Source organism: Aspergillus aculeatus, assembly GCF_001890905.1.
Source record: "Aspergillus aculeatus ATCC 16872 unplaced genomic scaffold ASPACscaffold_16, whole genome shotgun sequence".
NCBI lineage: Eukaryota > Fungi > Ascomycota > Eurotiomycetes > Eurotiales > Aspergillaceae > Aspergillus > Aspergillus aculeatus.
The window spans coordinates 406411-429140 of record NW_017962991.1 but is presented as its reverse complement, the minus strand read 5'-3'; the positions used below and the strand labels follow the sequence as shown (position 1 = coordinate 429140).

Sequence of the window (22730 nt, the reverse complement as noted above, 5' to 3'; positions counted from 1 at the left end):
CAACTGAGCATTGACCAACCAAGAAATCGGTTTTTAATCTGTCACATATTGTGGCCAATACTATGATATCAGTATAGATGCTGTGGCTGCATTTGAGCGTGGCCACTTGTATTCTGACTGAACAGACATGGGTATTATTAAGTCCCTGATCTAGACTCGTTTTCACACTTAAGCATGCTCATATATGAGCCTATTATCGTCCCTTTTTACTCATATAGCATCACTACTTACCTTCGATATCATTCAACTTAGAAGAACTGTAATGATATCCTTACCGCTAGATGCCGGTCTATCCCAATGCTTCAAAGAACTAGTTGGGCCTAGTTATATCAAGAAAGTAACTTGTTGTGATTGAGCTAGATTCCCTTTTGGTATCATGGCGCTTTGCTTTTGTAGGCCAAGCCGACGAGAAAGGGACATATGCCGTTCACGCCTGCGAAGTTGAATACATAAAAGTTAGTCGAAGGTGTAGAGTCAGACTGTAAAGAACACCCATACTATATTTATTATCTACTCAAGCTGGTAATATAGACATCTACTGTATCCATAATTTTAGGGTGATGGAACGTACCCTTTTTTCAAGCTCCTTGAGAGGCTAATAACATCATTGACAATTTTGTATATCTGCTTTACACCATCGATGGTAGGGTAGCCGGAGGAATCCAGCTAATGACAGCTATGGCTTGATCTGGTACGGCACATAGCATAGGTACAGTACATGTTAAGAACTTCTGGAGACCTAGGGCTTTCACTGCATTGCTAGATCTCGAAAAGATGAGATTTTTCATCTTACATTATTCATTTTTTTGGCTCGAGGATCAAGCACATACGACCACAGGGTGTGGAAAATAGGGCTTCCCGTCCGCTCAGCCGTACTCAAGCCACTCGCCGGAAGGTTAGTAGTTGGGTGGGTGACCACCAGCGAATCCCTTCTGTTGTATGTTTTGTTTTTCTTTGTTAATTTCTCAATCATGCGATTGAATATTCAGGCTCCATTAGCTCAGCTGTACGCGCCAAGTAGAGGAGCGATACGGAGGCCATTGAGGGAGCCAAAAAGCTGGGGACAGGTGCCAGGATCTAAACACGGTCCGATCTTAGACAACAATATGATACTTTAAGCTCCTAGTGAATCCTCTTCAAACAGCAGCTACAATACACCTTAGGTCTTTAGTTGCGGTGTGGACCTGAAGATACGAACAGACTAATTAACACAGGGACAGAGCATTCAGCCTCCCTCGCCACATGACGCATGTCGATCATCCGACTGCAACCCGGTACCAGCTTACTCTTTTGTTGAGCCATCCGCGGTTTCTCCTCGTTGCAAAGCCATACTCCACTTTCACTTCTCAAATCAGACTAACTTGGCAGTAATGGAACTAGGCGGTCCTAATGGAAAGTAGATACTTATACATGCAGCTGTACACCTCTATACTTCAAGCTTAATTTTTTCCGGCATCCAAACGCTTCGCAATTTCTTGTGAGTTGGGAGTGGTCGGTTCGTATCTGGGTTATTTGGTACGCATAGTTCCGTGGCAGGCCGTAACCACAAGGTCAGCATCGTATAGTCCTTTGTTTCCCAATCCCTCATTCAAGAGGTGTGGACTGTCCGAGAATAACTTTTGACAATAATCTAGCAAAATTATTTTGGAACTCAACCAGACAACAGGATTGGACGTATATCAAGGTCTCTTTTATTCTCCTACTTAGTAAGATCAGTGCGTCAGAAGTACAGTTGAATCTATTTAAACTCCATGGGAGCCCTTTTCCACACGTCAATCATTATTTCAATTCCCTACGACAGCGATTGAAACCCTTCTACTGGAGCCACCATGACGCAGGGATAAACAATGAGCCAGACATCTAAGACGGCGTCGGGCAGACCGTTGAGGATCCTATCTCTTGGTAAGGCTTTATGAGCTTGTTTTGTTAACGAGGCTAACTCCCTTCAGATGGTGGAGGTATTCGTGGCATATCGAGCCTCCTTATCCTGGACAAGATTATGCAGGGCATCCGTGACAATACTAGAGATCTCAATCACGTCCCACGACCATGCGAGTACTTTGACTTGATCGGTGGGACAAGCACTGGAGGGTAATGCTATCACTCGATATATCTAGTATACTTATGCTAAGGGCCATTAGAATTATTGCAATAATGCTTGGAAGGCTAGGCATGACCATCGATGAATGTCTAGAAGCATATCGAAAGGTTGGCCGGCAAGCTTTCACACCCAGATGGGGCCCAATTCTCCCGGGCCGGCCCACTGGTGCTTTTTCTGCCACAGCCCTCGAAGCAGCCGTCAGGCAGATGATAAGAGAGTTTTGTTCGGAAGGGGAATGCGCGACCCGCAGACAGCAAGGAAAACCTACGATTGAGACTTGTACGCATGATAATATAGCCTTTCAAGGAAAGGCATACACAAAGACGTATGTCCACAAATTGAACAATTCGAGAGCATGACTGGCGACTGCTAATCAAATACAATAGCGTGGTACTGGCGATTACCAAGGACAACGTCGATGCGCCTCCAACTCTCTTCAAGACATATGATACATCCTCCGCTTTCAGTTCCTGCACTATCTGGCAGATCGCGCGGGCAACTTCAGCAGCTACGACCTTCTTCAAGTCCATCAAAATTGGCCGTGATGACATCGAATTCATCGACGCTGGCTTTGGGTACAATAACCCATGCCAAATCCTTATTGAGGAAAGCAAGCAACAGTTTCCGGGGTGCGAACAGAGGCTTGTTCTGAGCATTGGCACGGGTCTCGGAGACGTTGTCACCATCAGAGATACTAGGATGTCCATTGTTCGAGCGTTGGCCGCTATGGCGACGTCCTCCAGAAGGGTAGCAAGGGATCTACTCAATATATACGGTGAAAATGGTCATTACTATAGGTTCAACGTTGATCGTGGCCTAGACGACATCACGTTGTCCGACTGGGAGAGATCCAGTACGATCTCGGCGCACACCCATAACTACCTGGACGACGAGAGGAGCAGAATCAGGCGTTGTGTTGACGACCTGATTGATGCTTCCGGAGCAAGGCCTATTGGGATTTTGAAGTATGAGGAGCGCCAGCATGTCTGGGCCATCGAACTAGGACAGAATCTAGCCGCCTTTGCCATGTTGTTTGCACCAGCTATATTGCCCGACGAGAGTCACAATGCTCAACGTCAACAGGTAACAGCCATGATAGATCGTATCCTGCTGTTCCACAACATCCCGCTAAATACGTCTCTCGCCCTGGCGCACAGTGACCAGGACGTGGTTGTGGCAGTGAGGGTCATTACTGACATGATCCAACGTCTAGAAGGCACCTCTATATGTGCTCTCGTGCTGATCGGTGAATTTGACTGTATTCTTAGAAACAGAGACAACATCGGTGAAGACATTACCGAGTCCGCTCTGCAGGGAGTCCTTCAGGATATGGACTATCGATGTTCTGAGTTAGGCATAGCAACAGAAGAGCTCGGAAAAACCCTCCGACAACGGGTAGTGGGGACTAGAACGAATGTCAACAGTCTTCTAACCGAGCTGTCGGTACCTAGGAAACACACCTAGTTATAAGGTACTAGGTTGACGTGGGTTACTGGACAAAAGCGCAATAACTATGCACTCAAAAGTGATTTTGCTTCAATCTAAGATTGACCGAGCGAATACGGTTACTCCAGCTTACTCAAAGTAACATAATACAGTATCAACTGCTTATATCTTTCAATACTCAGCTGCTTCTGATTGATCGGCACTAGTTCAAAAGAGATATAAGAGATAATGCTAGGCAGCCCTCGTTACTTGATATATCTAGATCCTTGAGGCGTAGCCTAATGTGTAATTATCACAGACAGACATAACGAGATTTGATACTTGCAGGTGATAGTTTCCCAAAAGCAAAGATATCTCCGGGGGGGCCCAAAGGAGAGCTCTTCAGTTCTTCATGAAAACCACTGCCAGGGAATAGCCCATGGAGACAAACTGGGAGGATAAAAGGAATGGACTATTGGTTGTTTGATACGTATCGGTTGTGGGTCTGGTTATTTGGAGGTCCTCATGATATCTACTCTTCACAATACCACTATATCTTGTTTCGTATGTTTTCCTTTTCTTCTTTCTCTTTTTTTCCCCTTACCTCCCTACTCTTCTAGACCGAAGTGCGACGTTTCATAGTCCCGGCGAGACAAGTGTAGAAGAGAAAGTAATGAGCATGCTTCCTGAGTCATATTCGGGCCAACAAGGGTTGATTGCTGTAATCATACATTCAATCCACTATACGCCCTTCGAAAGACGCTGCTGGACACTGGAGAGTGACGCCATGAACAACCTGGCTTTATAGTATCTCAGCATTTCTTCTCAATGGATTCAAGGTCTTCCTCCAACGGTCTATACCAGAAAGGTAGTACCCACTGTCTATCCCCGGAAGCATAGATTGTCTCAAACAAATTCAGAACTTTATTTAGTAGGAATCGGGTGTTCCAGGAACCTCGCAAGTCAAAGGTATACGAGCCAGTTCTTTCTACGTAGGATTAACCATCACATTCTCTCATCCTTCATTTTCCTTCTACAATAAAATTGCCTCAGCTCCCAAGTAGAAAAAAGTCCGAGGATAAATTTACGATATCCTAGCAAACAGGGAATCCCAGCATCGACTGCTGTGGATTATCTCTACACCACAGTGCGCAAGATCGCGCCATCGGTCGACTCCAAATGGCATTGATGCCGGCATCTCCAGAAAAGAAAAGCAAATTGTACCAGCTCTGAATCGACATGCAGGATATGTACTGGTCGAACAAAGCTTCGGACACATTGCAACTTTGCCGCTTGCAGCTCGCTGAGAAAAGAGTAGTCGCGGGTCAAACAATACTGTGCACCGTCTAGACCGCTGCTCAACTGGGAGTGATAATACAGGCCGCCGGGGAAGGAATGTAGTGGGCGTATTCGAGTTTGTCCCCGCACCTCTTTGTTTCGGATACGAGAACACGACTTACCCATAGTATAGATTCTACCATCCAGGTTGCTCATCTCTACGTTTGCTTCTGCATGGCAATCCCAGTGCTAAAGCTCATATAGCTCTTCCGTGTGAGAATACACCGTGCGAATGGTGGAAATCAGGCCCCTCACTCAAGACCTGGACTCCCTTTTGCAGGTGACTTCGGTCACGTTGAACTAGTCCCAGGGTACAGCCACATTGATCCTGTTGTATGTTTTCTATATTTCTGTCGGGTGTTGATTCACTTCTCAACCGGCTGTGTCTTAGACAAAACCATCTAGGCTGTTGTTATGGTCTACACCTGATAGTTGCCCCTACTACCGTGGCAATGTGCCTTGCAGCTGTGCATTTGCAAGCTTCGCATGCAGCATACCGACCCTTCGCCAGGCTGGTGATGGAGAATAGGCTAAACACACACTCCATAGGAAGCTCACAATCATTGTTGTTGTCACCGGTAGTAATCCGTAGCCATCTTTTCATGATGAGTTGGCACAGTCGACGACACAGTGGGGGGACACTGCAGGTCCTAAGCGCCGCCTTGCAGGTGTGGGCTGAATGAAAAGTTATAAGATGTACATACATACCAACCCCAACCTTGGATGCACTTCTTCCCTTACTGCATCAAACACCGAGACAACTTCCTGAAACCTGTTCAGCTTTTCAAAATTCACCTTACACACCCCCTTTTCCCTATAGAAAAGACCAAGAAACACTCCTACTTTATCGTCGGCAATACCAACCACACTCTTAATAAATTAATTAATCTGGGCCAGATTATTACTAACCTGCACAAACTGTACTGCCCGCTTGCCTCTGCCCATCTTAGAGTGGCTAACGGCCATATCAGATCAGGTTAATTGGAATTTCTATACCCGACTGCTAGGTCATAGCCAGATTAAGAAAACTTTTAATATTTAATTGTAATATAGTTAGAAAACAAATAAATACTTTTTTTATTATTTGAATCTTTGAAAGTTTTTCAAAAATATCAAGAAATGCCTGAGATATTAATTTTAAAGTGAAAATTTAAAAAATTGATATTTTCGTATGGTATAAGTAGATACATATAGTTTTTTAATTTCTTCAAGCTTTTTTATTTTTCTTTATTTTTGCTTTTAACAACCAAGTGGACACAATCCCTCAGAGACTAACTACTCTGCTCTGTCAGATGAAGGAGGTGTGAGGAGGTTTTCCTCACTGATGTCACTGAAAGAAGTCACGAACAAAGGTGCTCCGAATGAGAAGCCATGTGAAGTGTTCAATCTTATTGAAAGAACCAGCACAGACGGGTTCGTACCGGACAGTCGCTGAGAGGCAGGTCCCTGATCTATATCGGGTGGGGGTGCTGACGGTGATAGGTTGGTTGATCGCTATCATGCTGGGCCGCCTCAAGATGACCGTTCAGGAGTGCCTGGACGAGTATAGCTCGCTGATATAGGAGGTGTTTGGATATGGTTTGCTCTGCGACTACGCCAAGAAGATGGCTCGGTATGCTACAAAAGGGCAATTCTACCCTGCTGATAGGTTAGAGGATGTGATCAAAGCCCTACCTCAAAAGAGGCTGCCAGAGGGGGAAGAGGCAGAGAAAGCCTTGTTATTGAACAACAAGGAGAAGTCTTGCAAAGTGTGAGACTTGCCCTGTCCATTCGGTGGATCGTCCTGGAAAGCTCACTTGTCTTCTTTGTTTTTGAAACCTAGCTTTTTGATGGCGGTCCGGCAGGAAGCCGGTAATAACCGAGGACCTGTCTTCCTTCGCTCGTACACCAACGACCTAGATGTGCCTGATAGGGGCCTGGCCAACATCAAGTTGTGGGAAGCGGCGCGTGCCACCTCCGCGGCCCCTGCGTACTTCAAGCCTCTGATGGGCAGCGTGAATCTGGTTGACGGGGGCTTGTTGGCTAATAATCCCCTTGGATGGTAAGGATCTGACGTGACGTTCTTGAAGTTCCGATACCAGACCATGATAACATGACTGATTTTCTTCGTTCGCTTCGTAGGCTCTGGACCGGAGTCCTTTGTGTATTTGGTCCAACGCGCGAGACGGACTACTTCCTCAGCATTAGGACAGGAATGGCAGCCAACGTGGCCGTCGCCCAGCCCGAAGTTTTCTTCAAAGAAGCAATGATGAGTTTCGCCTCCATTGCCACCAACACCGAAAGTACCCATCTGCTTTCCCGCTCTCTCGTCGACGTCTTTGCTCCAAAGGCCCAGAAAAGGAAGTATTAGCGATTAAATGTGGCCAAGAAGAATAGAGGGCTCGGGCTATGAAGATCTGGGCGACTTGGACGCTGTGGCAAAGGTCAAGCAGTTGGAGCATTGGACAATTGACTGGATCACCGCGCAGCAGGATATCATCAAGGCCTGTAGTGAGACTCTTGGAGCAGCCTTGAGGGAGACAAGTGTCTATTGATTCTGTTGGTTACTACGTTACTGATTGTTTCTTTTGGCTTGGGAAACCTACTTCGAGTCTTCGTTATCGCAGGAGCACCCATCCACACAGACTAGGCACAGAAAATCGGCCCTATGATGTTGAAACAACGCCACATTTTGGACACAAATTGGGTGGATAGCACCGACTGTCTGCAATTACTTAACTTCAGAATAATCAGGATCTCTCTCTCTCTCTCTCTCTCATATCAAGTCAGATCAACAAGAGCTTACACACTCTCTTACTGCCAAGCCAGGCAGCCTCTCAAATCAGATCGGGATCTTACACTATCAATTATACCAGCAGGGAATTTAGATTTGGATATCACGTGTGAATTGCATTCTCTCTATAAGTAAAGGTCCGTAAATGCAAGATCATTCGTTCGTGAAATTCATGAGTTCCATCATTCTCAGTCCGTCGCGTCAGATGCATGCATTAGCCAGCATACCCGATTTTTCGGCATACGGTTTCCAGAAAGAAAAAACGAGATTTTCTCCAATGCACCACCTGTAAATTTTATTTTTGTAACTTCAAGTAAGGGATAGAAAAAGAAAATTCGGTCTTGGGATTTCGGGGTTGTGTCTCGTCGTGTCTCGCGGACGGTCGCCGTCTGAAAGATAATGTCCCTTACTCAGAATGTTCCGGGGTCGAAACCATGTCGGAATTGACTTTCGCCTCGGGTCCCACCGTGGTCTGGGAGATTGCACGTCCGGTGGCGTTGAGAGCATGCAGGAAGCCGTCGAGCATGCGGTCCAGTTCCTCTTTGATAGCGTGGTCGCCGATACCCTCCGTCAGGGCATCAAGGCGGGGGAGAGGAACGTCCGGGAAACAAACGGGTTCGGTGTCTACGGTGGACAGGATGGGAAGGTTGCGTCTGGCGGTGGGGAGGGGCTCAGAGGTGGGGGAGTCCGTGGTAGAGGGGAAAGGGGCGAGCTCGAGGTCTTTGACGGGTATGGCGGTGGGGAATGGCTCCGAGTGCGAGTGCCGTTGCTCGGAATTTTCATGCCAGGCAGAAGTCGATTCTTCTTCTTCATCGGGTCCTGGGCCATCAAGGACATCCGTTTCTTCATCTTCGTCGAATGACATTGTGGGGAAGTCCGACTCGTCAAACGTCTTAGGCTCCGCAGCAGCTGGAGCGCCAGGCGGTGTAGATGGACGGTCGAAGCGGAATGGATCATAATCGGTTTCGGAGCTCGCAGACACGTTGGAATCAATGGATCGCGAGGTGGAAGGCCGGGAATCACCGGGCTCCCCAATGCTCGAGCGTCGAATGGTGTCCGAGGTTTGCAGACTCATGATGGGCGCTTTCAGAGTGTTGTTGCGGGTCACGTCGGCATCGCTTTCGTGGCTCATGGGTTCATCGTCGGCTGGAGCAGTCATGACTGGGAATGTCCACTCCATTGTAGCGCGCTTCTCTGAGGTGTCTAGCTCAGCTGGCTTCGGCGCCTGCGCGGGCTCGGGCGCGGGCGCGGGTTCAGGCTCGGGCTCCTCTCCTGTCGCAGGTTGCATGAAGACAGGAAACTTCCAATCCATGGTCGGAGGTCGTGGGCCGGTTGATGGCTGGAATGGCACATCGTCAGCGTCACGAGTGCTGCTCACACCGCTACTGGAAGATCGAGAGCGACCATCGGTGGAGTTGCGCTGTTGGCGACCGCTGGATCTATTGGCGCGAATTGTATCGGCGTCTGCGAGCTGGAAGGGCTGCGCAGATGACGCTCCAGCCGCATAGTGCGACGAGTCAAAGGATCCGATGTCAATGTCGATGAAGGTAGAGGTGACGGAAGAGCGATCGGTGTCTGTGCGCAGGGGGAGGTCGGATGCGGGGGGTTTGGGTTCAATAGGAACGAAGTCATTCTTTGTCTCATAAGTATAGCTTGGCTTTTCTTCATCGAAAAGACCTTCCATGGCTTCGGCACCACGACGAACCCGCTCATCGAAGTTCGCTTTATCTTCAATTGTCATTTCCTGATCGCTCGTTTCATCAGGGATGTCTGGCATAGATTGAGGTTTCGTGGTCGGGCTGATTTCTGCTTCTAATTCAGCGATAGAGGCCGCCAGCTGATCGAGATCAATCACAGAGAAGCGACGCTCAAAACCATCAGTGGTACTGAAATTCCAGTCCTCGTCACTAGGCTCGGTATCTGGCATCTCTGCAGCGGCAGCACCGCCAGGGTGAAACAGCGAGATACGTTGTCCACCCCGCTGAGACCACTGATAGTACATGCGGACAAGCTCACTCAGGGACGAAGTGGGGTGGGTTTCCTCGGTATCAGCGATGTATGGATGGGTCAGAATGTCTGCCATTGCAGGTCGAGAGACGGGGTTTGATTCCAGGGCAAAGGATACGAGACTCTTCAAGCCGTCACTGTACTTCGAATTGTCTAGCTTGGGGGTGCTGCGGTTCAGCTGTCTCCCGATCTGCATGCGTTCTCGGAGGTTCGAGTTGGGAGGATTGCCCGTGGCGATCTCGAAAATCGTGCATCCGTACGCCCACACATCGATCTAGATCAGTCAGCAATGATACTGTCTATGCGAAACACGTGTCACCTACCTCACTTCCGTATTGGTGAGCTTCGCCGCGGGTCGAGAACATCTCTGGTGGCATCCAATGAGGGGTTCCGATCCAGGTCGAGCGTTTGTCCAACTGAGACTGAAGGACGCCGGCAACACCAAAGTCGCAGATCTGGAGTTTTCCTTCTTCGTGAATCAGGACGTTTGCGGCTAGAAAAAGAATGTCAGTAGACTTTCTCAAAGAGGGGGCTTAGTCCAAGTGATCTCATACCTTTGATGTCTCGATGTATGATGCCAGCATTGTGGATGGCACGGAGACCAGCGGCAAGTTCACGTGCAATAGGGATAATGAATTTTTCTTCCAAGCGGTCGTTAGTGGCTCGCATCTAAGAGGAGAAATCGTCAGTGATCAGTTTGCAAAGGATGCTAGGAAATGTGGAAGAGAGACGAGACAAAGTGCTGATGTTAGAACATCAGACCGAATAAAATATAACGGAAACTTACCAGGGTTCTAACACTGCCACCAGGGCAATATTCGCAAACCAGCCACAGCTGCGAATGAATAGAGATAGCCTCGATGAGTTCATTTATGTTCTTCGCGCCAGAGTCTTTGACCTGCTTCATCACTTTCGCCTCACGGATGAAATCGTTGATTGATTCGTCTCGAAAGTCCCGCAGAGATTTGTAGTCCATGGAGTCGATGTCCAAAACCTTGATCGCGACGAGCTTGCGGGAGGGAAGCTGGTGACCTTTGTAAACTCGACCATATGAGCCTTTGCCAATCAGCTCCTCAAACTCGTAAGCAGGAACATCCGATTTCGCTCTCCGGCACATCTCTTGGACTGCAGAGCTCTGCTCACGAGCGAGTTTGATCGCTTCCGCTTTGTGCTTGGTGATAGCCGCCATGGCGGGGTCGAGGAGACGAGAAACACGCGGTGGATTCATTTTGTCGAGCGGGGAATGAGGTGCGGGAGTGTCGGTTTTATTCTTAGGGGTGATTCGGAGCGGTGCCGGGACAGAGACTCGTCGAATAAAGATGTGTCACCAGATGTGTCAAGTCTGCTCTCTGGGGAAGGGTGCGGAGTAGAAGTAGAATGGGGTGTTTTTGTCGGTGTGGAAGTAGAAGGAGAGATTGAACGTGACAAGATGGAGGTGAGGTAGATAATGTTGTCAGGCGACGCACTCCTTGGTGATGTTGGAGTACCCTCGACTGGTGCCTGAGGCTTCGATAAGTGTGGGTCTCCTGCTGGCCGAACAATCTCAGAACAGAGCAGGCGCCGAATTGCAGGCCCACCGCTGGATTCACGGGAATGAGAGTTACTTGGTGGTGTCTGGCTTGTGCTTCCAGGTGCGTTTTGACCTGAGAATAGTGGATTGTTGGACAACAAGTACTCTTCTGCCGACGTCAAATGCTCTCCTTCGATAGTGTCGCTGTCGCCTTGGCTTTTCCTCGAATGGATATGGAAGAGTCTCTTGAGAGATGATCGCTTAGGGGCACTGCTTTCGGAAGAATGATCTGTTACAGGCTTTGAGTCCTGGGTCGAGATTGCCTGCGCTTCTTCAATAAGTAATTTAGCGTCTCCAAGTGCAAGCCGCTCGATGAGTGGCAGATTATTCGAGTTTTTCTTGCGCTTATCCTTCTGTGAGACACCGGTCTGCTCTTCAGAGCTTGACTTCCGATGGCTGTGAGTCCTACTACCCCCAGACCCTGTCGAACCCTTGAAGCCCTTGGAGCCCTTCGAATCCTTCGAACCTTTCTGTCTTTTATGGAGCCACTTAAATCGCCTCGAGGCTTTCTGTTCCTCTTCTGTGGGCGGATCTAGTGGCGGAGTCTGGTTGACCGCGTAAGGTTTCGGGTTCCTGGTCCCGTCGTGTTAGTGTTGAAATCTAGTTATAATTATGTAGTCGAAATCGTCTGAACGTACTTTTCGCCCTCTGAGTCTGAACTGGACTCGCTTAGTAGAACTGCAATCTCATTAGCTAACCACCGCAGGCTGGTTTGCGATGGAAGACTGACAGCTGGTCTCAGGTTCTGGATTCTCCCCTGCGGTCTTGTCCTGGCTTTCGTGCCTTCCTTGGTATCTTCCAACAGTAGGCTGTTGAACCTCTGTTGGGAGTTCTAGCGCGAGATCGGGCGACGCTCTATCGATAGGCAGAGAGTGTTAGCACGCTTTCGACGAGATGACAAACGATGATTGCAAACCCGTAGATGCCTCTACATCGCTCTGAGAGCCTTGACCCAGCCATGTCAACCCACTATGCTGGTAGAGGTAGGATGGAGGTCTTGGTTCAGGGGAGTAGAGTAGCAGAACGAATATGTAGTGGAGATGGAATCATCAAGTGATGGAGATGAACTGGGGTTGAACGATGATGATTTCAAAGGATGGTGTTGACATATGGAGAGGTTGATGACAGAGGGAGGTTTGGTGACGAGGAAGAAGAGAAAGAAGAGAAGGAAGCAGGCTCGAAGAAATTCGAGCCAGGAGGGGTATAGGATTCATCCTGGCAGTCACACACCTTGTAGCTTAATCAATTGACTGATCCAGAGGCAGTTGTATCGCCTGTCGGTGGTGTATGTGCCCAGTCGTCAAGTCTCCAAAACGAGCACGGCGAAGACTTCGGTGTAGCGACACGAATTAGAGCTCCACGCCCAGTTTTCAGTCGATTTCTGTCGGAGAAAAGAACGTATACTATGTTCATATTAGTCTCTATCCATATTTATACTTTATTTTGCAATTGAGGGTTGACAGAACGGTCTGTAAACTTGTAGATACTCACCCGTCGTTGATACTCCTTTTGTGTTGATATATGCCTGTATATCGGCAGCTGCCACGCGTGATATGTGTAGACGTGAGCGCTAGTCCCAGAGGCGTTAGCGTGGTTTCAAACTGAGAAAGACCGCTCCGGCTCAGATGTCAACAGTGAATAAATGCACTGGAACAACAGCCTGCTGATCGATGTCCCGGCTTCCGCCAGTGAGTGGCTGGATAGAAACCGGCAGAAGATTCAAGTAAATTCGACTAGATCAAACCAAGAATCACCGAGAGTTGATACTAGGTAGGACGCAAGGGCCTCTCAAAGCACACCTTGTGGGTTCGTGCTGAGTTGGCACAATGTACAATGATATGCTGATCTATAGCTCAGTTAGTTCTGTATTCCATACCTACGGCATAAGAAACAACACAGCGCAAAAATCTTGCAATCTTCGACACGCTAGAGATCGTTCATCTATGATAAAGTAACCTTACAGACTCAAATCCCAGCTGAGGGGCTTGCTGGCATGGGGTTGTATAGTGTCACGTGATGGATGGGAACTCAGCAGTAACAGAGCGATAGAATTTGTGCTTGACCTGGGCCAGGGAATCCCAATAAAGCAAAACAGATAGCACGTAATGGGGATATGCTCTTCCACAGGAGGCTTGAGGTTGAACTTACCAACAAGTAGCTCCCTAGTAAGCCAATCCAGCTGGCTAACAAAGGGGAGAGGATACAACGAGTCCAAGATTAAGCGTAGAGATGACAGGAAAACAGGCGATGAAAAAGAAACACTAGGGGTATCAATGCTGTAAGACTCAGTCTAGGATTATAAATTGTCAAAATAGCTCGCCATTATCTCACCATGGACCGGATTTCCGACATGTAACGCGTTATCAGGGTTGAGCAACGTTCGATTAAAGTTCCTAATCAATCGTTCGACTTGTGGATCAGGGGCGGAAAAATGTTTTTACGCGGCTATGCTTTTCGCTCGGGCTACGAATTCAGATCCGGACCGACCACATCGTGCTGCAGTAAGCACATGCAAGTCATAGTCATGAAGTGATGATCATGAAGTGATGATAGATTGCATGTAAGATGTCTGTCTAGCTCTAGCTTTGAGATTATTAGGAAGCCAAGGTCGTAAAGAAAAGGCATGTCAAATGCCTAGAGCACCCGAGTACCTCCCCCCCCGTCGCCTACATGCTAAACCTCTTCTCGTATGTACTTATCCAACCAGGGTATCAAAAAGAAGTTACGCGTCTAAAGACCAAATTGCACCCGGAGAGCGTTGCCGAAACGTCGGATGGCTTCATCGATGTTCTCAGAACTGGCGGCAGCGAAAGTTGCGCGGAAGAACATCTTGCCCTCGCCAACTTCAGTGGCCATGAACCAGCTACCTCTGGAAACAAGGACGTCGTTGTCAACAGCAGCAAGGAAGATCTCTTCTTCAATTTGATTACGAGTCTTGCCTGCCGCGAGGCCGGGATGCTTTTGCCAATCAATGCCAATCCAGTGCTAGAAAACTGATCAGCTTGAAATCCACTCAATAAGGTATTTGAGCACTTACAAACATGCCCGCTGCGGGTGCGACCCAGCTCGCAATTTCCTGTGGGAGATGCTTCTCACAGGCAACTACCAAGGTATCCCTGCGACCGGTATATTGCATACGAAGGTTGATCAGCCAGTCAAGGTACCCAGCATGGCCCCAATGCTCGTCCAGAAGCTTAAAGAGGAGAATCTGCGAGATACCGCTCGGGTTCTGGGCAGTAGTCTCACTGTGACGAATATAGCGCTCGATGAACTGCTCCGGAGCAACCAGCCATCCGGCACGCGATCCAGGAGTAAGAACCTTGGAGAAAGATTCGATCCGGCAAACGCGGCCATCAGTATCCAAGCTCAGATATGAAGGGACAAGCGAATTGATGAACTCAGCGTGATTGGCCGGGGGCGGTGCAGGAGTGCCGTCGGCGCCGGTGTAAGGCTGCATCTGCAGGAAGTAGTACGGCTCGTCTTCCACAATGAAGATGTCATGTTTCTGAGCGACCTCGTACACAGCCTTACGCCGCTCAGTCCACTGAGTTGCACCCGTGGGGTTTTGTCCCGTTGGGATGGTGTACAGTACGCGAGGCTTACGGCCACCGCGAGTCGCCTCATCCCAGTTGCTGAGAGTTTCGTCAAGTGCCTCGGGCAGAAGACCCTGTTCGTCCATCTTGATCCCGACTACCTTAAGGCCGAGAGGAAGCGCGGTTTCCTTGGCACTCGAGAAAGTGTATTCTTCCATCATGATGTAGTCACCTCTGTTGCAGAGAATGCGGAGGATAGCATCCCAGGCGAAGGTACCACCAGGCGTCAGACAGCATTGCCAATCAGAGTAAGGGGGGTTGTGGATAAGCTAATCGCCAAGAATCAGTCGTTAACAGAGCTTCTTGCAGTGTGATGTACTCCTCCGCAACATACCTCTGTGTGTTCCGTGACGAACCGCAGCAATTGCGGAGATCCCGTGGCCTGGCCGTAATTAAGCGCGACCTCCAAGTCTGATGAAAACAGTCTCAGCCATATGATGAACTTCTCAAGAACGAAAGTGGTCATTTAACACTCACCGTATAAACTTGTTCCGTCACGCGTGTCTCCCTTCTTTGCAGTCAAAACGGCACCGGATTTGCTGCGTTCTTCGGGAGAGAAGCCAGGAGGAGTCGGGACCTTCACGGAGAGTTCATCGAAGGGGAAGTATTCAGGAGAGGGAAGACCACCACCGAGGGAAATCAAGCCCGGGTTCTTGAGATACTGCGCCGCACCCTTCAATGTTGAGGTCTAGAGATATCCAACGAGTACAGGTTAGCTTCGAAATGTGCAGCCGGGCCAGTGGGGTTTGACGGACGAACCTTCCGAGCCTTTGCCTCGATGGAGAAGATATCTGGGAACAAATCAGGATTCAGTCCGAGGAACATAGTGGCGGGTACTAACCATCCCAGCGTTTGGCTTGTGGCTTGGTGTAGCAGTGCTGATGATGGTAGAGGAGGGGTTAGTTCCTTGCGCCATTAGCAAAAGCCAGAAAACGGACGCACTGGGCTCTTGAAGAGGTCACTATGGGTCGCAGGCGCAACGCCCAAGGGAATCTCTGCGCTCTTTGCTCTGAGGGCCGGAATGGCGTCGACTGTCAATGGTACGGCAGCGGAAGCCGAGCCCGAGTCAACGGCCGCGGGGCTCATGGTCGAATTAGAAGCTGGAAAGGATAGGCTGCAAGTGGATTGTATTGTTGTATGTTTCGCACTTTGTGTCGGAAAAGTGCAGAAAGAACAGAGTGAAGGAAAAGAGATGTTGCAACACCGGAAGATGAGTGGGAAAGAAGAGAGAATAAAGAGAAGGAAAGGAAATCGAGTCACACACTCCGACAGCTGCCCGTCCGCTTTTTGCTCCGCTTTAGAAAAGCTCGGGCGGACCGGTTCCGCCGGCAAGCGTCGCGCACTGCAACGGCGATTTGTCCACGATAGCAACCTGCGCTGCAGGACGAGATACAGCAGCTTCCCTTGGCGATTGTGATTGGCAAGTGAGGGTGATAACTTAGGAGCAGGTGGATCAATCGCATTGACCCTGGAAAGGCATGGTAAAATCATTCTATCGAATTGCGAATGCTGTCATCGGTAAGGCGTGGCGGGGTAATGTATGTACGGTATGTAATCCAAGTACCGCCCGGCATACATTTCGAGTTATTTCCGACAGATACGGATTTGATGCTTTTCCCCGCATCTGCAAAAAACCTGGGGTAATCACAGATCATTGTATCATGTGCAATCCCTTCACTGAATCCCTGCGAATCTGGATCTTCACGCAGGGATCTCCCAAGGGTAGAACATGACGACAATTGGAGGGGGAAAGTTGAGAAGTGGTAATGGTGCATATCGGCAGTATGACAGCCCCACGCCTAGATAAGGCTATCGCCGGCATCGGAGCGAGACTTATCGGAGATCCGATCAGCCATGGTTCCTTACAACTTTCAAGTGCCCATGGTATCATCTCGCTGCCAAATGAGTCAAATGAGGAACTATAACCGAAAACCCTTCAATACACAGTACCCTTGTTGCGCAAATATGACAATATGATTTGATTTGTAATGGGAAACCCCGTGCATGCGCCTAGTCTTACAATAATCACAGGCGCAACTTCATTAGTGTACAGTACGTGGGGTCTTATACTGTATCGGTGGCCTGGTCGTTCGCGACCCGGAAGAGCCTCGCAGAGAAGACCGTGATTCCTCGGATATAAGGCTCAAAACACTCGATCAATCGAGTACCCCATACTGTCCTTGTTTGAGAGTGGTCCTAGTGAGTCCAAGTAGGTATAAGTGAGTGAAGGTCTGATTAATATCTTTAGAATCATGCTCAAGTAGCTCTTCCACAAGGATTCTACAGTAGGTCAATTAATATGCTTTATTTCCGCTCTCTCAGACAAGAAAGACGAACCCGACTAGGCAACGATTTAACCATCACAAATCCTTATGGCAGCCTTCTTCTCTCCTCTGCAGTTCTCAACATCACTTCCAGTTCTGGCAGAGTGCGTGGGTCATTAAATGGAAATAAGGGTACGGTATTTTCTCTCCATCATTGAGACCTGTACTGCAGTACTCTTCTTGTGAATCCCTAGTTGAGAAAGTAGCCCCGGAATACAAATACCTCGCCCGACCCCTTGACTAATGCTAATACTACCTTTTAGCCCCAAAATCCGTCTACCACGGAATTCTCGTCCTTTCATTGAGTTGGAAGAATGAAGACAGATGCGAGGAGGCGTACTTCGGCGATTCGCTGGACATAGGCCTCCGCAGATTTCGGCAGGCAACCTACGGGTGGCCTGCGAATGGCAAGGTGCTCTGGACGCTGGAGTACGATGCTCAACCACGCCGGTTGGAACAGGTGCCGGAGCGGCGTGGACTGCTGCCTGCGCTGAAAGTAGCTCAGGATACGGATGAGCAATGCGCGAATCTAGAGCGATCAGATTTGGCGACGTTCTTTGAGGATCCAGCGGACTATCTCCAGTTTGCGGACCTTTACAGGGTTAGAGGCAGAGGGAGAGTGTATGATATGAAAGGAATTATGACGAATGGTGGTCATGGTGGATTGGAATGGGACAGTATCTACGGGTGAGGGCCATTCATGACCTCCAGTATCCGGACCAGAGCACCAATAACTTAGCATCGAGCTTGGAGTCGGGCATAGTACTACAAATATGTAAGAATATCAATATGATAATTAGCGAGGATATCTGAAACTAAAACTAAAAATAGTTTCTTAAGTCTTTTGTCATATATAGCCTCTGGAAAGTCCCGATTAATGCCCTGATTCTAGTGTTGTAGAGGCTGACCCAGCACCATACTCAGATAATGATTATGGATATATGCCACCCGAAAGGTGGGCCGCTAGCACTCTAAAGCAATGTAAATCGGGAATATATTTTATGGTAATGCGCAAACCATTGACAGAACCGGATGCAGTATGGATAAGTAGCATGAGTTTCAGAGTTACGTGCGGAGTGCAGCCTCAGAACTGGTGCTCCGCATCGAGATGGCTAACTTCCCCTCACTTCCCCTCTCGCGAAAGCCACATCAGTCAACCCGGAATAAGACAAGCATCACATCGTGCTCACCATCACATGCAATATTCGCACAACTGCTCACCCAACTGCTCATCCAACTTCTCGCTGATGAAGTAAAGTTCTACTCCGCAAGACGAAAGGCCTGGGAAGACTTGACCGAGAGTCGACATTGAATCTGGAACCATCCGACCCCTCTCCATCCAAGCCAGAAGCTCAACTCCGAGCTCATCGAGCCACAATGCTGGAAAATGGAATTGAGGACCGGCGTTCTTCGTCATGGGCCATCATATCAAGTTTACCATGGTTGGATCCCCAAGTTGATCTATATAATGGCCCTTGAAGTATGGACAAATTCGAGAGGTCAAGACATCAGTGTCTCCCGAAGTCATCGACATTTCCAGCTTTGTTTCTATAACCACATCACGCAAAACACCAGCATTTTGTCCTTCATCAATTTTCTACGCAAGTCCCCCAAGCCCCCCACCAAAATGCGCGGAAAGGTCACCATCGAGGAAGCCTTCGAGATCCCGTCCGAGGCAGATCAGAGCCGCGACCAGGCGGCAATCTACGTAGCGCCGGACGACCTGGAGCGCTACCTGCGGCAGATCAAGTCGATCACGGGGGAGCGGCTGAAGATCTCAGAGGACAACGGGATCGGGTACACGGTGCTGTCGCTGACGGTGCCGGGAATCCAGGGGATCCGGGAGCGGCAGAAGGCGGAGTCGCACGCGCGCGAGGTGAACAACTACATCGCGGACAAGATCAAGGACCACCGCGACCGGCTGGGCGCCTTCGCGGCGCTGTCGATGCACGACCCGGCGCAGGCGGGCAAGGAGCTGCGGCGCTGCGTGAAGGAGCTGGGCTTCCACGGGGCCCTGCTGAACGACGTGCAGCACACCAACCAGCGCGGCCGCTGCCTGTACTACGACCAGCCCGAGTACGACGAGTTCTGGCGCGTGGCCGTCGAGCTCGACGTGCCCATCTACCTGCACCCGGCCGCGCCCACGGGGGACAACTACAAGGAGCACTACGAGAACCGCAAGTACCTGGTCGGCCCGCCGCAGAGCTTCTGCAACGCGGTCGGCCGCCACGTCATGGGCCTCATCACCAACGGCGTCTTCGACCGCTTCCCCAACCTCAAGCTGATCCTCGGCCACCTCGGCGAGCGCATCCCCTTCGACTTCTGGCGCGCCAACCACTGGATCAACGACGTCGAGCGGCCCCTCGCCAAGAAGAACGGTGACACCATGTGCGAGCGCGACGTCCTCCACTACTTCAAGAACAACATCTACGTCACCACCAGCGGCCATTTTAGTACCAACACCCTGCGCTTCGTCGCGGAGGAGATCGGCGTCGACCGCATCATGTTCAGCGTCGACTATCCCTACGAGAGGCTGGAGAACGGCTGCGGATGGTTCGACAACAACTCCGACGAGCTCAAGAAGATCCTCGGTGGCCGCGACGGCTATCTGCGTGTCGGCAGGGACAACGCCAAGAACGTCCTCAAGCTCTCCAAGTTCAAGGACTCCGACGCCCCCGTCTGATCTGGATGGCTTTTCGGGAACTATCATCAACTGATTTGCCTGGTTGCTATCGCTTCGCTCGATTCTGTTTCGTTTGTTAGTCGTAGGCTGAAAATTGCGTGGAACATGCGCCGAATCAGGCGTGGGGGCGGATTTGCTAAGACTGTGAACACTCCTTACTTAGGTAACTCATCTAGTAAGTAGGAACAATGCATTGACTGTTTGCTTGCCTGCTTGAATCCTCTGGGAACGTTCACTCCTCGTATTGTACAGCTCGCAACAGCCGTTAGAGTAGTAGCACAAACACACTTGACACATCCTTTTTGGAAGATAGGGCTCGCTCTTCACAAGTAACAGGGGAACATGGCAGGTGTTACTTTGAGCGCTCTAGCGCATACGTCTAGTCCTCTCAAGGCAACACTTTGGGTGCCCTGTCAGCCCGTCAAAGACAGAAGCATTGGGTTAATTCGACTGTTTTGTAATTCAAGCGCGACTAAGGCAATCTGACGAGGACTAAAGTTTCTTGAATCATCGATCTTCTTTGCAATGATATATAGACTTCCATGTAAGTCATATTTGCTACACATACAATTCAAGTTCAAAAGCTTAAAGTTTTGGCTTTGCCACGTATTTGCCCTCCGTCCCATCCAACTGCGCTTCCAACACAGCCGTGGTGCCATCCTGCACACTCTTGATGGCCTCAGGCAGCAACCGACGGAGCTCCGCAACCGTTGACGCCTGCGCCGCCCAGAATTGACCTCCCGAGGCCGCCTTCGCGATCCCGGGGTAGTCCGGAGTGGGCGCGAAGGAGATGTTGAGGTCCTCGTTGGTGGCCCGGGAGCCGTCGCCGTTGGGGTGCACCAGCAGCATACTCCTCCGCGGGGCATTCCAGCCCTTGTTGTTCAAGACAATTGTCAGGATGGGGATATTGTAGCGGCGCGCCACCCAGTACACGGAGCCAGGCACCGAGAAGAGGTACGTGCCGTCGCCTACGATCTGACAGACGAACTTGCCCTTGTTGTTCCCCCCGTGTTCAAGATCGGTCGCGAGCTTGATGCCCAAAGCACCGCCACCAGACCAGCCCAGACCACCGCCGCCGCAGTTGATCCAGGATTTGGGGATAGTTGCTGCGATTTGATCCGAGACGATCCCGGTCAGCGTCACGGACTCGATCGCCCAGATGGTGTCAACAGGACATCCCTCCCGGAGCTGGGATATGAGATACGACGCGTTCAATGGCGCCCCGCCCCCGCCTGCTGGGACCACGGCCATATCGGCGATTGCCTTGCGCGTTTTTCTGAATTCTTCCTCACGACGTTCGCCCCGTGCCTGGTTCTCTGCCGTGTTAATAGATTGTTGTAGCTTATGACTGGATGCAATAAAGTCGTTGATCTGCTTGAGCGCCGTTGCAGACTCCGCCCGGTAGGTTGCACTCGAGTTGATATAATGCACAGGTATCTGTTGCTTGAGAGGATCCACGTCGACGTGGACAATTTTGGCGGTGTCGGAAGGCTTGCAAATGGTAGGAATCCATGGTACGTCGCAATCGGCAACGAGAATGAAGTCAGCCGTCTTTATCGCATCATGGATTCCAAACCGCATTCCTAGAGATGCTGGATGGTCACCTGGGAAGCACATGTCGCAGCCACCAGTATCTAGAACGCGCAGGCCCTTGAATGTGTCGGCTAGAGTGACCAACTCCTTCACTGCCTGGGGGTTGCGGCCCGAGTATCCTACAATCGCCAATGGCTCTTTGGCAGCCGCAAGCTCAGTAGCAATCAACTCCACTCCTGCCGAAGGTAGTGCTGGTGGAGCAACTCGTACCCACTGGCTTTGATTGATAGAGTACGGGGTTATTTCCTCCTCCATGACCTCTCGAGCACCAGCCAGATAGACAGGGCCCTGAGGGTCGCTTGTGGCGAACTGTAAAGCCCGATTCACCATCTGTTTTATGTTCTTGCCCGATCGGATTTCTCCAGCATAACGACAGTACTGAGAGACGATCTGCTTCTGGTCCGGAACATCTTGGATCCAGTGGATGTATTCGGTGCGAGAACCTCGCATCTCACCCTCAATTGTATAAGGAGAAAGACCGGCAAAGATCAGAACCGGAGCACGACCACAGGAAGCGTTGTGAATGGCTGCAGCGAGCCCTTGCGTGCCCACATCGACGTGAACAATCACACATTGAGGCTTGCCAGTCAGACGCGCATAGCCATCGGCCATGGAGAGAGCCACCATCTGCCAAGAACGAAGGATTGCGGGGTTAGTGCGGAGGTGCTTGAAGCCGATGGCCTGGCGATAAGGAATCAACCCACCTCATTAGGACATGTTACAATCTTTGGGAACTCCTTGGGTTTCTCTTTCTGGCCTTTGACCATGGCTTCTAGGATTGAGGGATGATCGGAACCCAAATTCACGAAGACATGAGTGACGCCGGCCTGTCGAGTCAGCTCTTGCTGTGAGAGATGTGGTCGTCGGGGTCCAAATTAGCATACCTCCCACAGAGCCTCGAAGAAGGCAAAAGATGCAGTGTAGACCCTGCCGCCGGAGAACCGTCAGCGATTGCCCGCTTGGATATTCACTCATGAATTGCACCTACATGGTGATGACTTCAATCAAGATCTGGGGTTCAGGATTCGATATAGATGAGAACAAGCGGGGGAAGTGGGAGGGTGAGGGGGATGTAGCAGAGAAGAACGCATTTTGACTGATTGATAAAGCAAGGGCTCGGGTTGAAGTCCGAGTAGTGGAGCTTAAGCCCGAGGTTAAGAAGGGACGATGGAAGGTGGATTGTGGATTGTAAGTGAGGGGAAATGATGGAATTGACTTTCTGAGGTATGAGTAAGCCACTTTGTACTCCGTAAGTAGCAGCAGTGAATCTTCTAAGCGAGGAGGGAAGGAGAAGCATTCTGCCGTACCACCCCTTCCTTCCCC

At 50.0% G+C, this 22730-nt stretch overlaps 6 protein-coding genes across 6 annotated transcripts; 3 read left to right on the top strand and 3 right to left on the bottom strand.

The window, feature by feature from the left end:
* Positions 1-1847: 1847 nt before the first annotated feature.
* ASPACDRAFT_63446 (uncharacterized protein) lies at positions 1848-3565 on the top strand (the record flags this gene model as incomplete). The annotated part of the gene is made up of 4 exons (XM_020203894.1): positions 1848-1902; positions 1950-2091; positions 2142-2426; positions 2488-3565. 4 exons carry the CDS (start codon positions 1848-1850, stop codon positions 3563-3565), a joined length of 1560 nt encoding a protein of 519 aa, XP_020052867.1.
* Positions 3566-6468: 2903 nt separating this feature from the next.
* Positions 6469-7214, top strand: ASPACDRAFT_63445 (uncharacterized protein; the record flags this gene model as incomplete). The annotated part of the gene is made up of 4 exons (XM_020203893.1): positions 6469-6476; positions 6513-6614; positions 6687-6905; positions 6986-7214. 4 exons carry the CDS (start codon positions 6469-6471, stop codon positions 7212-7214), a joined length of 558 nt encoding a protein of 185 aa, XP_020052866.1.
* Positions 7215-8043: 829 nt separating this feature from the next.
* Positions 8044-10833, bottom strand: ASPACDRAFT_54418 (putative serine/threonine protein kinase; the record flags this gene model as incomplete). The annotated part of the gene is made up of 4 exons (XM_020202876.1): positions 8044-9918; positions 9968-10137; positions 10199-10313; positions 10432-10833. The coding sequence occupies 4 exons, from the start codon at positions 10831-10833 to the stop codon at positions 8044-8046; spliced, it is 2562 nt and encodes an 853-aa protein (XP_020052865.1).
* A 2874-nt stretch (positions 10834-13707) lies between these two features.
* ASPACDRAFT_125167 (aminotransferase-like domain-containing protein) lies at positions 13708-16335 on the bottom strand. The gene is made up of 7 exons (XM_020196798.1): positions 15750-16335; positions 15649-15685; positions 15567-15598; positions 15285-15495; positions 15142-15218; positions 14252-15076; positions 13708-14199 (listed from the first exon to the last, which is right to left on the bottom strand). Exons 1-7 carry the CDS (start codon positions 15891-15893, stop codon positions 13945-13947), a joined length of 1581 nt encoding a protein of 526 aa, XP_020052864.1. The 5' UTR covers positions 15894-16335; the 3' UTR covers positions 13708-13944.
* Positions 16336-18265: 1930 nt separating this feature from the next.
* On the top strand, positions 18266-20027 carry ASPACDRAFT_125165 (amidohydrolase family protein). Its single transcript, XM_020196797.1, has one exon. The coding sequence runs from the start codon at positions 18759-18761 to the stop codon at positions 19812-19814; it is 1056 nt and encodes a 351-aa protein (XP_020052863.1). The 5' UTR covers positions 18266-18758; the 3' UTR covers positions 19815-20027.
* Positions 20028-20329: 302 nt separating this feature from the next.
* On the bottom strand, positions 20330-22571 carry ASPACDRAFT_1906063 (putative thiamine pyrophosphate enzyme). Its single transcript, XM_020198823.1, has 4 exons — positions 22396-22571; positions 22292-22334; positions 22112-22234; positions 20330-22034 (listed from the first exon to the last, which is right to left on the bottom strand). Coding segments are annotated over exons 1-4 (1803 nt in total). The 5' UTR covers positions 22398-22571; the 3' UTR covers positions 20330-20399.
* Between the last annotated feature and the right edge of the window lie 159 nt (positions 22572-22730).

Coding starts and splice junctions, on each gene's coding strand:
- ASPACDRAFT_125167 (XM_020196798.1), bottom strand. CDS start 15,893: ATGAGCCCCGCGGCCGTTGACTCGGGCTCGGCTTCCGCTGCCGTACCA. Junction 15,686..15,749: donor GTGACCTCTTCAAGAGCCCA/GTGCGTCCGTTT, acceptor TACCATCATCAG/CACTGCTACACCAAGCCACA. Junction 15,496..15,566: donor TCGAGGCAAAGGCTCGGAAG/GTTCGTCCGTCA, acceptor GGATATCTCTAG/ACCTCAACATTGAAGGGTGC.
- ASPACDRAFT_125165 (XM_020196797.1), top strand. CDS start 18,759: ATGCGCGGAAAGGTCACCATCGAGGAAGCCTTCGAGATCCCGTCCGAG.
- ASPACDRAFT_1906063 (XM_020198823.1), bottom strand. Junction 22,235..22,291: donor TCTTCGAGGCTCTGTGGGAG/GTATGCTAATTT, acceptor CTGACTCGACAG/GCCGGCGTCACTCATGTCTT. Junction 22,035..22,111: donor TTGTAACATGTCCTAATGAG/GTGGGTTGATTC, acceptor CGTTCTTGGCAG/ATGGTGGCTCTCTCCATGGC.